The sequence below is a fragment of the Balaenoptera borealis genome (assembly GCF_965194805.1).
Source record: "Balaenoptera borealis genome assembly, chromosome: 4".
In the NCBI taxonomy this organism is placed as follows: domain Eukaryota; kingdom Metazoa; phylum Chordata; class Mammalia; order Artiodactyla; family Balaenopteridae; genus Balaenoptera; species Balaenoptera borealis.
In genome coordinates, this window is record NC_138861.1 from 85,903,168 (window position 1) to 85,920,299 (window position 17,132).

At 32.9% G+C, this 17,132-nt stretch overlaps 1 protein-coding gene across 17 annotated transcripts in view; it reads right to left on the reverse strand.

The window, feature by feature from the left end:
• N4BP2 (NEDD4 binding protein 2) overlaps positions 1 to 17,132 on the reverse strand; it is a 107,027-nt gene that overhangs the window by 45,503 nt on the left and 44,392 nt on the right. For 14 of the 17 annotated variants that reach the window (XM_082390408.1, XM_082390406.1, XM_082390409.1 and 11 more), the window contains 8 exons: positions 17,003 to 17,079; positions 12,434 to 12,586; positions 8,509 to 10,886; positions 7,798 to 7,883; positions 7,236 to 7,281; positions 5,490 to 5,686; positions 3,298 to 3,393; positions 2,573 to 2,691 (listed from right to left, as the gene is read on the reverse strand). In XM_082390408.1, the coding sequence (XP_082246534.1) occupies positions 2,573 to 2,691; positions 3,298 to 3,393; positions 5,490 to 5,686; positions 7,236 to 7,281; positions 7,798 to 7,883; positions 8,509 to 10,886; positions 12,434 to 12,586; positions 17,003 to 17,079 (3,152 nt within the window). Of the gene's footprint in view, positions 1 to 2,572; positions 2,692 to 3,256; positions 3,394 to 5,489; positions 5,687 to 7,235; positions 7,282 to 7,793; positions 7,884 to 8,508; positions 10,887 to 12,433; positions 12,587 to 17,002; positions 17,080 to 17,132 lie in introns of those variants that run through there. The other 3 variants (XM_082390404.1, XM_082390412.1, XM_082390405.1) reach the window with 3 other exon arrangements.

Consider the following 17,132-nt stretch of genomic DNA (forward strand, 5'->3'; position numbering starts at 1 on the left):
AGCCTGCGCGGTCTGCAGCCCGCGAGCCACAACTAAAGAGAAGTCAGCACGCTGCAACGAAAGATCCCGCATGCCGCAACTGAGACCCGAAGAAGCCAAATAAATAAGTAAATAAATAAATATTTTTTTTAAAAAGGCACTTTGTGCAATATTTATAATAACTGATCATGTATTAAACCACAAAGAAAATCTCAACTTCCAAAAAGTAGGACTCTTTCAGGCTGCATTCTTATACCCCAACACAACAAAACAAACAGAAATCCCCACCCCCCCACCAAACTATCAAACCATTTAGAAAATATAAAACTCTTGGATAAATGAGAAAGTCAAAGTGAATTAGAGATTATTTAGAAAAAAATGAAAATACTACATATCAAAATCAAAACATTACATATATATCAAAAACATTATACAGAAAAAAATTCACACCCTTAAGTATATTTGTTATTAAAGATTGAAAGGAAACAAACTAACCAAGGAATTGAAAACATAACAAATTTAAAGAGAAAGGAACCATCAAAAATAGAAAAGAATCACCAAAAATAAATGATTAGAGAATATAAAAGACTTTGATCAATAAACCAAGAGCCTGTTCTTTAAAAGGGCCAATCTGATAAACAGCAAAAACAAAGAAAATAGAAAAAAAACATTCGGAAAGGAAAAAAGGACATGATCAAATACAAAATAATGTTTTTAATTACCACAGAATATTATATACAACTTAACAATAATAAACCTGATGATTTTCTAGAAGACAAACTACCAGAAAAGACTCATGGAAAAAAAGCAAACATCTGAATAAAGCAATACCCCTAAAAAGATAGTGAAAAGACCTTCTCCCTAAAGAAAAGCGAAGACACCTTCCCCCTAAAAAGGCACAACCCCAGAACCTTCAAGGTACTAATATATTTAAACTTTCCAGAGCACAGAGAAAAATGGCAGTCTTGCCAGGTTCTTTTATTAAGCCAAACACCAAATGAAACCCTAAAACCAAAATCTGACAAAGATATCACAGACTTATCTCATTTAACTACTGTTACAAAAATCCTGAAATCAATTCTGACACTACATTAAAGGAAAAAAACAAAACCTGAAAGATTTTTTTATTCCAGAAATTACTGTGACTGACATGACATATACTAATAAACTAAAGAAAAAAAATCTATATTGGATTCTCCAAAGATTCTAAAAAGGCATCTGTTTAAAACAACTCTTGCTAAAATAGGAATTTAAGGAATACATTAAGATCGAAAGTATGTATTACTCAAACCAGAAGCATTCCTAACATACTAAGCATCGAAACACACTACAACACCACAATAATTAAAACAAGATGGTGGAAACTTAGGACCAAATAGCTCAATGGAATCAAAGAGTCTATAAAAGAAAATGTATATTTGAGAATGTAGTAAATATTAGTAGTTATATGTTGTATCAGTGGGTAAAGGTGACCTATTCATCCAGTTAATCATTTGGAAAAAACAATTAAGTTAAACTCTACTTCATACCATACACATAAAAATGCTAGATAAACTTTTTAAATTTAACTACTAAAAATACTGCAGAATATATTTTCATAATATTGGGGTAGGACAGATTTTCTTAAAAAGTGATAAAACTCAGAACCAATAAGGGAAAAGACTTTCTGATAAAACATGAATTAAAATATGTATATGGCTATGTCAGGAAAAATTACTATAATCTATATTAACAAAGATAACTACACATGATAAATAAAGAGTTCTCACAGATCTAGAAAGAAATACAAACAGCCAAAAGGAAGACAGACAAAGGGTAAGCAATTAATATAAAAAGAATTTAATGGAAAAAAAGCTCAACCTCAGTAGTAATAAGGAAAATAAAAATTTAAACAGCAATGAAATATTTTTCGCACCAGACTGGCAAAAAATTAAAAGATTCTTAATATCCAGGGCAGGTTACGCTATCAGTGCATATAACTAATATGGAAAGCCCTTTTAAAAGGAAATTTGGCATTAGCTGTAAAAAAATTTAATGTACACACTCTGGACCAGCAATTTCACTTTTAGGAACTAGCCTACAATAACATTCACCCACGCACACAAAAATGTATGTTGAAGGGTGCTCAGTGCAACATGGTTTCCAACTTTTCTGACAGTCAAAAAGCCCATAAACAGAGCATGTTTAAAGAAACTACGGTACTTTAAGAAATCACTTAAGAATACTATGGAATACTTTGTAGACTTTAAAAAGAAAAGAGCAGATCACAAAGTATGGACAGAAAAAATAAATAACAGTAAAACTACAAAATAGTACATAAAACACAACCTATTTTTGTGTTTATATAGACACAAAAGCAAATAGGTACACATGTACACACATACATTAGTGTATGTATATGAGAAAAAATTGAGGAGGAATATGAACCAATTGACAGAAACTCCTCACTTTCTACATTATTGCATTTAAATGGTTTACAATATACCTATATTATTTTTGTTAACAGAAAAATAAAAATAAGAGGTTAAAATGCATGACATATGATTTCAATGACATCACAACAGAAACTACACACAATCCTTCTAGCACTCACTTGTGGTCCTTGAAAATGTCCACCAGAAAATTTTGGTTAATGGCTGGAAATATCTTAAAGAGCTGCTTCTCCTTTAGTTTAGTGGCACAATCTTTTTCAAATATAAGCGGCTCCCTTTTCTAAAACAAACAAAAAAAAGACAAAAACCATCTTTATGATGGAATTTACAATACTAGTTATGCTGACCCAAAAGCATGGTTATTTTATTGCAAAAAGACTAATAATTTAAAAGCAGTCACAGACTTTCTTCACTGATTAAAGGCTGAAATTAGTAATATAAGTATTCTTGCACAATTTATTTATATCCCATTTTTTACTAAGTATTTGAAGCTGCTCATTAACACACACACAGACACACATACACACAATCACACATATACATATATGTGTGTGCATGTGTATATATACTCTCACATATACACACCCAACACATTCAATCATATTATACAAAAAAGGATGTAGATATATATATATAAACAGGATATAAATAAATGAAGTCAGAGAGTAGAGAAAATAAAGGTAAGAATATAGGATAAAGCTAGCAAGTAAAATTAGTATATAAATGCATGCCACAAAATCCTGTACAATTGCTAAAGGTGGGCCACAAATTCAGTTCTTAGCTTCTTAGTGGCCAAAGCAAAGGGGGAAACAAAGATTCTCAGTGTCCATAAAATAAAAACAAACCAGTTGCTCAGGAGAAGTACAGCTTTTTCTGGTACTGAGACCTGAGAGAAATTTCTCCCATGGGTCCTCATAAAAGGGACACTGTGTGATGCTGTGAACAACGTCCTCAAAAACATATTCTCCTCAATGGGCAGAAACTACAATGTACAAATAAGTTGCAAATTCAGGTTGACAGAAAATCTTAAAATTCACATTAAAAAAATTTTTTCACAAACATATTTACTCCAAAGTAATTGTATGAGAATTGTTACTAATTGTTATTTTTTCAAAGTCATATTTGGATTGTTTAAATAGCCAAACCGAAAGAGCTTTCCTAAAATGTGCCATTTTAATTCTAATTGAGGAATATGGTAATCATTCTTAAAGTGATTTCTAACTCTAAGACAATTTACTGACATTGTGATTTAACTATGTAATATTTTTGTTTATTCCAAAAATCCTAATGTCTGAAAAATAACTTCCTATAAAATTTCAAAGGTGTCTCTGAAAATATAAAAATTACAATAATTTAGGAAAATCCTGGAATAGTTGTTGGTTTTGAAGCCTAACCATATTTAGGCCATTTATAACACCAAACAACAATAAAAAAAGAACCACAATAGGTGACAATCTGACCAGTAAAAAGGACTGATCAGACATCACAAGAGTGATGAAAACAAGCCACCTTGAGAATTTTAAATATTCACATCTTATTTAAGATATACATTATAATCCGACCTTACTAAAAAATTCAGTGATCAGATTTACTACCAATCTGCCAGATCATGGAGTTTCTAAACTACAAATTCTAAGGTCTCATCAATAAACTGAAAACTCATAACCGTAATCATGTTAAAATTAATTATCCAATTCATACATTATGCCTAATGTTTATTTTATATGCTTTGTTTTAAAAGAATTTAAATGATATTTCTCCTTTGGGAAATTCTCTTACTGAGAAATTTCTCCAGAAATTCTCTTAACTGAGGCTTTAAGGGGGAATACCCTCAGGATGAAGAGTACAGCTTCTATTACCAAACCCATGGAAAGAAAAGCAAAAATCACTGATAGGAAAAAAAAAAAAATTTAAGTTGGAAAGTCAAAGAAACTTTTTTGTTCATTATTGTACTAAGAGATTAAAAGGCAGGTTAGAACCATAAAGATAAGTTTCAGTAGAGGAAAATGGCATTTCAACAAAAAGTGTCACACCATTTTGAGCATAAATTCTAGGCTTTCCTTATTTTTTAAGAAAATCTATTTCTCCAATTTATTACATATGTGAATTGAAGAAGGATATTTGAAACAACACTAAATTATAAGATCCTACTGAAGAGATTGTTCTTTGGATTATGTAAACATGCAAAGATGGTAATGGTAGCTTATTTCCAACTTAATTAACAAGATAACTGGGGGAAATAAATATGAAGGTAGAAGAATCCCATCATTCTTTCTATGCCCCAATTCTACGTATTTCAGCCAATACAAAGGTGTTCCTTTGAGCAGTCAAATGAGTGAAAAAAGAGGGTAAAATGCTCTAAGATCACCAACTAAGAAATTTTTTTCCCTTGAGAATTGGACTAAATAACCTCTAAGGTCTTTTCCCTTTTGATTCTGAAATTCTCTAATACTGATTTTCAGAATTCCAAAAAAGGTTAAGAAAAAGAAATGCAAAATAAACCAAATTCTCTTACGGCTTCATATAATTAGATATGTTGAATAAAGAACAAAAATTAAGTTCAAAGCAAAGTGAAATATCTGTCTGAACTTGTTTAATTGAAAAGTTACATAAAAAAGAAGAGTATTTAATTTCAGATTCATAAGTTTCTAAAATTTTTCTCTAAAAAAATTTTGTTTCAAAGATGGACAATTCTTTAATAGCAAGTGTCATTTCTTATTACTAACTTATAAATGAAATTATCTTCAAAGGAAATATTTCTTTCATGTTTTTCTAGAATTAAAAAATTACAGAAGTAAATGTTAAAGATAAGATATATACACCTGCAAAATTAAATCTAAAACAACAGATTTAACATAAATTGGCTTACTGTTATAGAATATCAACTAATTTTCCAGAAGCAAAGACCTCCAACTTCAAACTACATTTAAAACATTTTTCAATTTTAACATTAACTTCAATTAGGTTAAAATACAGATTTCAGACTAGGAAAAGTAGAATCAAATGAAAATCAAAAAGTAAACATATGATTAAATTAAGAGTCAGAGACAAAGGCTTAATATTTATACTAACTCATACCAAATCATGCTTTTCCTGTAAGGCAATTTCTTCTGACATTATTTCTCTGAGTGATACTTTTTTAGTATGAGTGTTCCAATGATCCAATAAGGGTAGCATTTCAGGTGCTGCTAAAGTCTTCAGTAATTTTTTGCCCGTTCTCTGAGATGATTTTTGTTCTGGATTATCAAGACCAACACGCCCAACCAGGGAAGGATCTACAAAAGCAGTATCAATAGTGTCAGACCATCAACAATAAATGTACAAATTAGGCATTATTCATTCTGTTACATCTACCTCAGAGAGACCCAGAAAACATGATTTTTTACTCTTTGCTTATAAATACAATATTCCAAGTTGTATTTCAAAGTTTCAAAATACATCTTCACATAATCGCAAGCAAGTATAAATGTAGAAATATTCAAATGAACAATGATCTGGGTATTACTGTAAATCAACTCAATGCTTCCCCACTCTTTTTCATATCACATCAACACAGAGAAAACAGTGACACACATATACACTGGTAAACAGAGGAAGCTGCAGCCAGCCAGAAGTGAGCAGCTTTGGTCAGCTCTGCTTGGCCACTCCAAGAACTGAAAGGATGAATATTTCTGCAAATCTGTAACCCATTGGAGGCCTACAATAAATATGGAACAAATGATATTCAACATAAGGAAGGAACTAAACATTCTAAGAAGTTCATAATAACAAGACAATGTATAATATTTCAGCTTTTCTAAGAGCAACACATTCTGATATACTCCTTTGATTTCCTGGAGAGTGAAGAAATAGCAAATACTGTCATCTGAATAACTCTGATACTCTTTGGGAACCTCTAGCTCTCAAACAGCTTTAGCTCTTGAAGCTACAACACAGGTCTGAACTAAAGTTAAGAATCTTCACTCTAACAATCTTCAACCTGGAGTCCTAGTACGGAGTGAACAAGAGAGGCATCTGGAGGAACTCAGGCACAAAAGGAGGACCCTGTAACAGGTCTGCCACCCTGCACTAACCACTTACGACAACCTATCTAAGAAATCTTCTGGAATCAATTATTTTCAATTTGGCAGATGTAATCAAAAAGCAGGTTGACTTGTGCTCTAACTATATTAACATCAATAAAAAATTTGAAAAACCAAGTAATATTTCAATGATGCTCTCAAACCAGAACAGCTTCCCTTCATTCAGAGCAAAATCATAAACAGGAAACACCCTGACTATGTGCATTAGAGAACACCTTGGGTGTTCCACAGCACTCCTGGGTTTTTTTTTTTTTTAATTGAAACATAGTTGATTTATAATGTTGTGTTAGTTTTCAGGTGTTAACTGAAAGTTAAATGATATTATAGGGGCTTTTTTCTTCTTTAAGCTTTATTTTCTTTTGTATCAATATTAAATGTTCAAACATTTATTTGCAAATCAAAATTCTTGGGTAACATATTTTGTGGAAGTATATTTAAAATGAGTTAAGATTCAGGGACTTCCCTGGCCTGCTCCCAGTGCAGGGGGCCCAGGTTCGATCCCTGGTCAGGGACCTAGATCCTGCATGCCACAACTAAAAGACCCCTCACGCCGCAACTAAACACGCACACCTCAACAAAGATCCCACATGTGGCAACGAAGATCCCGCGTGCCACAACTAAGACCTGGCGCAGCCAAATAAACAAACACTTAAAAAAAAAAAAAAAAGAGTTAAAATTCATACACACACACCAAGTTTCAACATCAAGACAAGAACATTAGAAGTGAAAATATGTGTTTTACCTTGCATTAATTTGCCACAGGATACCTCTTCTTGTCTTTGTCGCTCCTAAACACAGAGGCAGAACAGGGGATTGGCAAAGGAGGGTGCATTAGAAAACAAGCTTATATTATTTTTCTCTACTAATCATTTTTCCCTGTAAAACTATCAATCATTCTTGCTAAATCTAATAAAACTAGATAAATATAATTATAAATTGATTCCATCTCTATATTTTTTCTACTTATAGAGCTCTTATGCTGTGATTTTTTAAAAACTGTTTATGAAACTTAATCAGCACTGCAAGTCTTTAAGGAGTAAAAAACTATTTATGATTTTTTTCCCTAAAAAAAAAAAAATCAACAATCATATTGAGCTCCGTCATTAATTATATAATTTGGCCAGTCTGGAAATAACCTAAAATACTGGAAGGAGAAAAAAAAATCAGTAACCTGTTAACTGGTAAAATTAATTCTCTCTCAAAGTCAAAATTCAATAGAATCTTTCATATAACAGATTTTATTGAAGAGCAAAGGTGACAAAATGTACACAAAAGGAGCTTTCTTTAAAAAGAAGCCTACCAACCATGACAGATTCTTTCCATTTTTCATGAATCACTTTAGCCAGATTCAGATCTATATGAACCACACAATCCTCAACTGTTAGGGACCCTTGTGAGGGGGGGAAGAAAAGAAAAGAAAATATGATCATTACTCATTATACATTTGCAGAAAACATACTCAACTACCTTATGTATCATAAAACTAATTTGTATTTTTAATTACTAACCTATGTCTCTAGTTCTAAATCTCTTGGAATATTTTTATGTAATATGTCATTGTTTTCACACTTCTTGGCAGGTACAATTATATTATGTTTCATATATTTAAGTTATTCATGTCCATTAGACTAAATATATTTAATATATTCATTTCCATTAGTCAAGACTTTCCAGTAGGCATACTCTAAGGAATTATCTTGCCTTAAGTGTATCTGGAGTAGCACCAAAGGATTCAAAAAGATGTGTCTGTGCAAATAAGTATGAGGTAAATACCAGAGAAAACTTCCAGTATATGCACAAGATGAATACAAAGTCTATCTAAATACTCTCTATTTCTTCAAATTATATACTTAAAAATCTTCTACAAACACACTGTGTCAAAAATAATAAGGTAGGCAACACAAATTACTTTTACACTTCTATTAACATAAAATAATTTTAAAATTGAACTAGACTCTCTATCTATATTCTATTTACACAAAGATACACATATTAGTAATTTACTTTTTCCTTACCTGAATCAATACCAACAGGGCCAAATAACTCATTGAGCTGAAAAGCCAGTTCAGGGGGTAATGCCAATTCCAGACAGTCTATGGTCAGCGATTTGGCCATCACTGGCGTGGGATTCAATGTCTCAGTCTTATCTTCTTCAGTAACTCCAGCTGACAAAGCACTCCCTGCCATTAGAATTTTTTCCACTTCCTGTTCATCTTCATTCATAAATTCTTCTGTGTTTGGAAATTTCACATAATCCTTTGGAAGATTTTCACTTTTATTTATGTCAAAAGAGTCAGTAAAATAAAGTTCTTCATGTAATTCAAGATCCGAAGTGCTCGATACAGAATTTAAAATATCAGACAAATTCAAAGAAGAATGTATACTGTCTCCAATCTCAGTGACTTCTGGATTCTTCCCCATTTCACTCACATTTTTAGTGGTAGTAGCTTTTAGAGTGCCTGGAAAAAACTGCTTAACATTATATAAACCTGAAAGTTCTGCCTGACTATTAGGAAGTACTTCATTATTATTCTTGAGATCTACATTAGGAAATATACCTGTTATTAATCCAGGTTTTTCAGTAGTTATAGCTCTTATTTCTGCCTGCTCTAAGTTTTCCTTTTCTGAATTACAGGTAGACTGTACATTAGTGTTACTGATACCAATTCCATGGCTAAATTCTGGCACAGAAGAATTAGACTCCTCTAAGCTTCCTCTTTGGCTAATAATTTCCTTCAAATTCAGTCCCAGAGAAAATGGCCCAATTTGTGCTTCATCATATGACTTTTTTATATTCTCAAATTCAGTATCCTCACATAATTTAGTTTCAGAATCCAATAAAAGGCTTGTGGCCCAAATAATATCTTTGTTACACCTCTCATATAGGTCTTTTAGGGCTTCTAATGAAAACGATCCAAATAGTTTACAAAGAATGTTTAGATTTTCAGATTCATCAGCACTGGTAAGCTCACTTTCTTCAACATATGTGCTTTTGTCATACATTACCCTATATGGAATTGCTTCTTGAACATCTAATTTTGTGTTAATATTGAAAGCTTTCGGTTTAAATCCATCTAATCTTCCTGTTAATACTCTCAGAGAATCTGAAACACTAATTTTATTCTTTTCTATTTTCCATAAGAGAGCAAAATCCTGTGGTTCAGTCTGAGTACACTTGCCTACTTCTATTCCAGGGACTTCTTTAGTCTTTTCTTCTTGAAATTCAGCTAAAGTTTGTGGTCCCACTCCTCCAGGAGCAGTTGGCACACTATTGGTAAAAGTAAGAGACAATGTGTGTTGCCTATGAATCTTTTTACTTGGACAAGTTTTATTCTCACAGGTCATTTCATTGGGCAGCATTTCAGAACTTCCTCGAGTAGAACTACCCAACGTTTTTAGTTCTTCAGGGCTTGTGCCCCAACAGGCCTCACGTGCTGTATATAAGGACATTTCATTCATACTGTTGTTAGTTCCAAATTCTAGGTTGGGTTCATTTAAGCCAGCCTTTGGCATTCTTGATCTGTGTTCTCTCTGAGCTAAAGAATCAGATGAAGGCCAGTCACCCACAATGTTGAATGAGTCTTCTTCAGTATTTTTATAAGTACCATATTTACAGCTATTGAAAGATTCTGAGGCATCATCACACTGTGACTTGCTGTCATCCTCTATGTTTTCATGTGGAGATCCTCGTGGCTGGATACAATCTACACTCACAGATAAACTACTGTCTAATACTTTATGTGACTGAGGGCAATTATACTTTTTGTCACTTTGTATAGATACAGCTTTTTCAGTTTTTCGGTTCCTTTTTGTCCTCTGACCGATAGACTTATCAACTGGCCAGTCACCAACAAAAGACAGCTCTTGTCTTGGGAACTTTTCCGAAGTTGATTTGCTTTTTTGTTTTCCAAAGGCTTTTTTCTTTACTCCTGCTCTTTCTTCCAGCATTTCACTAGATGAAGATTTTTCATTTTGAAGTGGTACAGTATTTGAAAGACCCCAGTCTTCTTGATTATTTCCACCATAGCAAATACTTGGTGATATTCTCTCTACAAAACTATCTGCATTGGTTTTACTACACTCTTTTTCAGGAGCCATTTCTACTGGTTCTTCTTTTTCACTTTTGTCTGTTGCTCGTTCTTTGCTTTCAGAATCAGAAAAATAAATGTCTGGAGCTTCCTGAATGAAAGCATTCTGATTGTTAGGATTCATACCACTTATTTCTTTTCTTCCGTTGTTTAAATCTGCATTAGGGAGATATGTAACGTTCTCAGGTAACAAATTTTCTTTGGTCACACCATGTTTCTTCTCTTCAATTAACTCTGGATGCTTCAGAGATGAGGATAAAACATTTTCTTCTTTTTCAGAGGCAATATCTTCATTGTCTCTTGGGCTGTAAGATTTGTTTTTAAGTATTATAAGGAAATCTCTTAATGTTGCCATTAATATTATGATTTAAAGAATCATTCAACTGAAAGACAAGACACTTGATCCTTCCCTAATACACTATGAACACATCGCTTTATTGTAATCCCAACACCTAGCACAACGCTTGGCATACAAGAAGCACTCAAATTTTTTCAAACTGAATAATTAACATGAGATTTTCAGTTAAGGTGTTTATTATGCATTAAATATTAAAGTTAAGGTTCTAAATTTGTTCCCAGAAGAGGACACCTCCCTAGCTCCTTTCCAACCTATTTAAGCTTAATATATGTGAAACTAGGTCTGCCTCTATACCACCTGTCATTTGCTGCAGAGGAAAATGCTTAAGATTGATTTACAAAGTCTCAAAGAGTCAACCAACATGATCTGCACAATTAAGTGAAATGAGAGAAAGGGAGGACAGCTCTCATTTGAGATGTCACTTGTTAAATTTTTTAAAACCATCCTCGATGTTAATTTCAGACTCAGAGCACTTTTGCCGAATCACTATACGTTGAACTTCAGTGCATTTTCCTTATTTAACAACTCATCTTCCTTTCTTTCTTTATTGCAGGAGTTCTCAAAGTCCCAACTCTCCCATGAAGCCTTCCTAAGTGAAATCACACCTAACATTCAGTTTTCTATATATCAGATGCTATTATAAGTCCTTCACAAGTATTAATTCATAATCCTTATGAGATCCTTATAAGCAAAGTGTTATTATTGCTATTTTGCAAATGAGGAGCCGAAGTATAGAGAGATTTTATAATTTGTCAAAGATTACAAAGCTTTGGGATTTGAAGCCAGGAAATACAGTTAGGGAGCCCATATTCTTAACTACTTTGCAATACTGCTCCTCAATAAAAGAGCATTTGTGAATTTTCTTTTCCCAACTCCTTTTTAAAAGGGTCTCTCATCCCTAATCATCAAAAAATGTGAGCAATTCAGACCTCTAGTTATATTTAAGACTCTTCTTTACTCACTTATTTATTCAATTGTTTATGTATCCTAAATGTTTTTAACATAATCAGTACTATCCTGAATTGCAAACTTTCAAAAGGCTATGACTTGTTATTACTTAGTAAAAGTATACCATGCATAATACATTTTTACGATACTAACCTGAAGGAATATTTTTATTAATACCTAAGAAAATTAAGAAGTAATGTGACTATATACAAAATAACAATAGAGGATAGATAAGGTAACAGATAAATACTGGAATAGCAGCAAGTTAAATAAAGAAGGCAGGAGTATTCATAGTGTAAACATGGACCTACATAAACCAGAAGACAATGAAACCCCCACATATGTCATCACCCACATAAACTTTTACTTCTCTTGCTAACCATATATATCCTGCTCCAGGTAAGACTATACCTAAACCCTACAAACAACAAATGCCTACCTTATTTTTAAAGTTATTTGGCAGTGATTTTAGAAGTTCCTAAACTATCAGATTTTTTTAAATTAAATTTTTAAATTGAATTTTTGTACATAGAGACTTTAACCTACCTAGTACTTCTGTCACAAGAATATGCACACAACTCGATACGTTCCATTTTCTCTGGAACTGAAGAACTCATGATTATGGGCACTGAAACAAAACGTTGATAGTGTTCCAACATTCTTGTTATTTTTTCTTTGCTTATCCCATGAATATTACGCCTAAAAATTCCAGGGGAAAAAAAGGGTAGCAGGAACATTGGTAATTAAGTTTTTAAAAAATCGGCTCATATAATGTTAAGAGAAACAATGATACATTTCTAATACATAAAAATATCAAAACTGGTTTATTATGACACAATATAAACTATTTGATTCTAAGTTTCATTTTATTCAGAATGTCCTAAATTACCATTTTCTTAATCATGCCATACAATCTTTTCCAAACATCCTTCATCAACTTGGAAAAAACCAGCAGATCTTAATAACTTTAAAAGAAGTTATTCTCAAGCTCTGCCAAAAAAATCTCAGACAAATATGACCATCATTTCAATTGACTAATTATTAACTAGTGACTAAAAAAATTCCACTACAGAGGCTTCCAGTTATGCCAGTACAGCAGACTAGATGTGCCAAAGGACACTCCTATTACAATAAAACTGGATCCCATACGAATTAAAGCAGACACACACTTTAACACATTTTAAGTTCAAGTAAAGAAAAAAATTCCTAGTATTTGAAGTCTCTGGATGTCCAAATATGAAGTTCGTTATATTTGTGCTTTCATTCATGGTAGCTTATTCCTTTGTTTTTGTTTATGAGCTCACACTTAGTTGAATCTAATATATGGGAATCCTTAGGCCTTAAACTGGGGGTGCTTTCATTCATACAGCATCTGAATTTGCATCTGCCAGGAGGCAAGATGGTATGCTTTAGTCCTTCAAGGGTCTTGTCTTAATGAAAACATCCAGTTGAAACTCTCCTATCTCAGGCTGGATCCAACATTTAGTGTCTGGATCCCGGGGCTAATATTAGCATTTGCCACCTGGGGAAATCTGGCTTTCATATTTAAATACCTCAGTCTTATCTGGTTTCAGACGACAGAGAAGCAAAGAGATAGAAAATATGAAAGAGAGGTTAAGAGACATAGACATAGAGGACAGAGCAAAAAGGTCTAGAATACATCTAATCCAAGTCCCAGAAACAGAAGAGAGAGTACGTGGGACAGAAGCAATTTAAAGAAAAATGGCTGAGAATGTTCCAGAACTGATGAAAGACATCAATCTCCTAATCTCACAAATCCAAAAAATCTTAAGCAAGATAAATAAGAAATCTACAACTAGAAACACAGTACTGATATTGTCATTCACCAAAGATAGAGATGATATTAAAAGCAACTAGAAATTTTAAAAAACTAATCATCTACAAAGAAACCAACTATTAGAATTACACCTGACAACAATCATAATGGAAGTCAGAAGACAAATGTCCTCATCAATAACAGAAACTGTCAATCTAGAATATATACACTCAGCAAAAGTATCTTATAAGAATGAGGACAATAAAAGGATTTTCAGATTTAAGAAAAAAAAAAAAAGAAAGAGGTTGACATGAAACTGGCCTACAATGTAAAGAAAATCCTAAAAGATGAATGTCAGGCAGAAGGAAATTCTCAGATGAAAGACCTATAATGAAAGGAAAATTAAGCACAAAGCACTACACAAAGCACAAATAACTACACGAGTGAAAACAAACACCATCTGTACATTCCGGACGATCATAGCATGTAAGTTGGAAGGGAGGTAAGTATCAGAGTTAACATGTTTGAAAGTCCTTGTATTTGTGAAGAGGAAAGCTAGGAAAATGGTTTAATTTTAAAGTCTGCATGATAAAACATTTAATGTAACCACTAAAAGAGTTTAAAAAGTGTATATAATCTCCACATTAGTAGAGAAGGAAAAAAACGAATAAGAAAATTTGCATTCAATTAAAAAAATCCAAAGAAGGCAAGACAGGAGGAAAAAAACAAATATATAATTTTCTGTGATAGGAGAAAAAACAATCACAGAAAAGGTTAGATAAATAAAAAGTACAGAGAGAGACAGCAAGAAACAAGACCAATTATATGAATACCCAAAATAACTGTAAAAGAACTAAGCTTATCAATTAAAAGCCAAAGATAGAGTGAATTTTTTCAAATCCAGCCATACTGGTTATAGAGATACACCTAAACACAAAGATACTGAAAGGTTGAAAGGAAAAGTATAGAAAAAGAAATAACACTCAAATACTAACTAAAAGAACTGGTATAGTTCTATCTATATTAGACAAATTTGATTTTATAACAAAAATTAATATTAATAAAAGAAAATTACTAGACAATGATAAAAGGTTCAATTAGAGTGATATAAAAATCTTAAGCTTATATGCACTTCAAAAAATATCCTCAGTATATTTAAAGCGAAAATGGTCAGAATTATAAGGAAAAACTGACATAATCAACATAATAGAGGGAGATATCAACACCTCTCCCATAGTACATTTTCTCATCCCTCTCTTAAACATTAATCCATCAAGCAAAATTTTCTGAAAAGTAAAGCTACAGATGCGAGCAAAAGAATAAGCATGATTTAATGATATATTAATATACTATAACTGTTATACATTCTTATCAAGCAAATATGAACATTTATAAAAAATTGACAATGAACTAGTAAAACACATCTTTAAAAATATCAGAGAATTAGTATCATACAAACTGCACAATCTTACCTACTGCAGTAAAGTTGAAAACCAATTTTTTTGAAAAGATAAATTTTAAAACCATCTGTTCAAAAATTTAAAACATAGTTCTTAACAACCCAAGGGTGAAAGAATTAAAGTAACAGTAATGAAAACTAGAAAATAAATGATAAAAAGAAGATATTATATATTAAAATTCTAGGAGCATCTAACATGATACTTAGGGAAATTTATAGCATTAAATGCTCATAAGAGAAAATGACCTAGGGCTTCCCTGGTGGCTCAGTGGTTAAGAATCCACCTGCCAATGCAAGGGACACAGGTTCAAGCCCTGGTCCAGGAAGATCCCACATGCCGTGGAGCAACTAAGCCCGTGCACTACAACGACTGAGCCTGTGCTCTACAGCCCAAGAGCCACAACTACTGAGCCCACATTCCACAACTACTGAAGCCCATGCGCCTAGAGCCTGTGCTCCCCAACAAGAGAAGCCACTGCAATGAGAAGCCCGCGCATCGCAACGAAGACCCAATGCAGCCAAAAAAAAAAAAAAAAGAATAAACAAAGCAAAATAGATTTTTTTTTAAAGCAAAGAAAGTAGAATAAAAGAAGCAGAAATGAATGAAACATAAAACAAACTTATAATAGAAAGATCAACAAAGCAGAAAGATGTCTATTTGAAAAGGCTAATAAAAAATCTGATCTCAGGCTTTCCTGGTGGCACAGCGGTTAAGAATCCGCCTGCCAATGCAGGGGACACGGGTTCGAGCCCTGGTCCGGGAAGATCCCACATGCCGCGGAGCAGCTAAGCCCATGCGCCACAACTACTGAGCCTGTGCTCTAGAGCCCGCGAGCCACAACTATTGAGCCCTCATGCCACAACTACTGAAGCCCGTGCGCCTAGAGCCCATGCTCTGCAACAAGAGAAACCACGACAATGAGAAGTCCGCGCACCACAACGAAGAGTAGCCCCCACTTGCCGCAACTAGATAAAGCCCGCGCACAGCAACGAAGACCCAACACAGCCAAAAATAAAAACAAATAAATAAATAAATTTATTTTAAAAAAAAAATCTGATCTCTGCTAAGAATAATCAAGAAAAAAAAAGAAGATACACATAAATACATTAGGATTGAAAAGTACAGATGCAGCAGAGATGTAAATGGTAAGGGAATACTATAAGAGTTTTAATAAAAAGTTTTTTGTTTTATTTATTTATTTATTTATTTTATTTATTTTTTGGCTGCGTTGGGTCTTCGTTGCTGTGAGTGGGCTTTCTCTAGTTTAAATTACCATGAAGAAAATACCCTGACCAAAATTAATTTAGGGCTATCTCTAAGGGAATACAGAGCACAAAACAAAATACATTGTATGTCCATGTCCTGAGGTAACATTTTTATCCAAGTCAAACAATCAAAGAAAAAAGTATAACCTTGGGGGGAAAGCAGAGTGGGTAGTGAAAAACCTGGACAGCTGAACATTTGCTACCTTTTCCATTTATACCTCCTCACTTCCTTCCAGCATTGTGAGTCACTAGGCAGCTACAACAATTTGTTCCTGCCAGTAGCACACGGTTCAGGTTTGCCAAATCCTAGAATCTCTTCTAGTTTCAGATATTGACATTATATTATTAATAAGTAATAAAGTACTGACTATATAAGACAATTGGAATTTTTCTGACTGTTAATTAACAATTTAGGAACAAAAAGACAAATTCTTCACAAACTGAAAAAAGAAAGCCTATAGGCAATACAAAATTTGTTATCAATTCTTAAGGGGCAAAGCCACAATCTAATACATTTTGTTTCGTTCATTATTTACAAGGGGAAAAAAATCTAGATGGACTTTCTATCACTCTCATGAAATTAAAAACATGTTAGATAAACTCCAAGTTTTACCTTGCAAGTTCCTTTGGTTTGAATTTCCACCATGTATCCGGTTCCCGGAAAAGGACTTTATATTTATGTTTTTGAGACTACACACAAAAAAGACAAATGCATTTTAAAATAATTACTTCCATGAAATTTA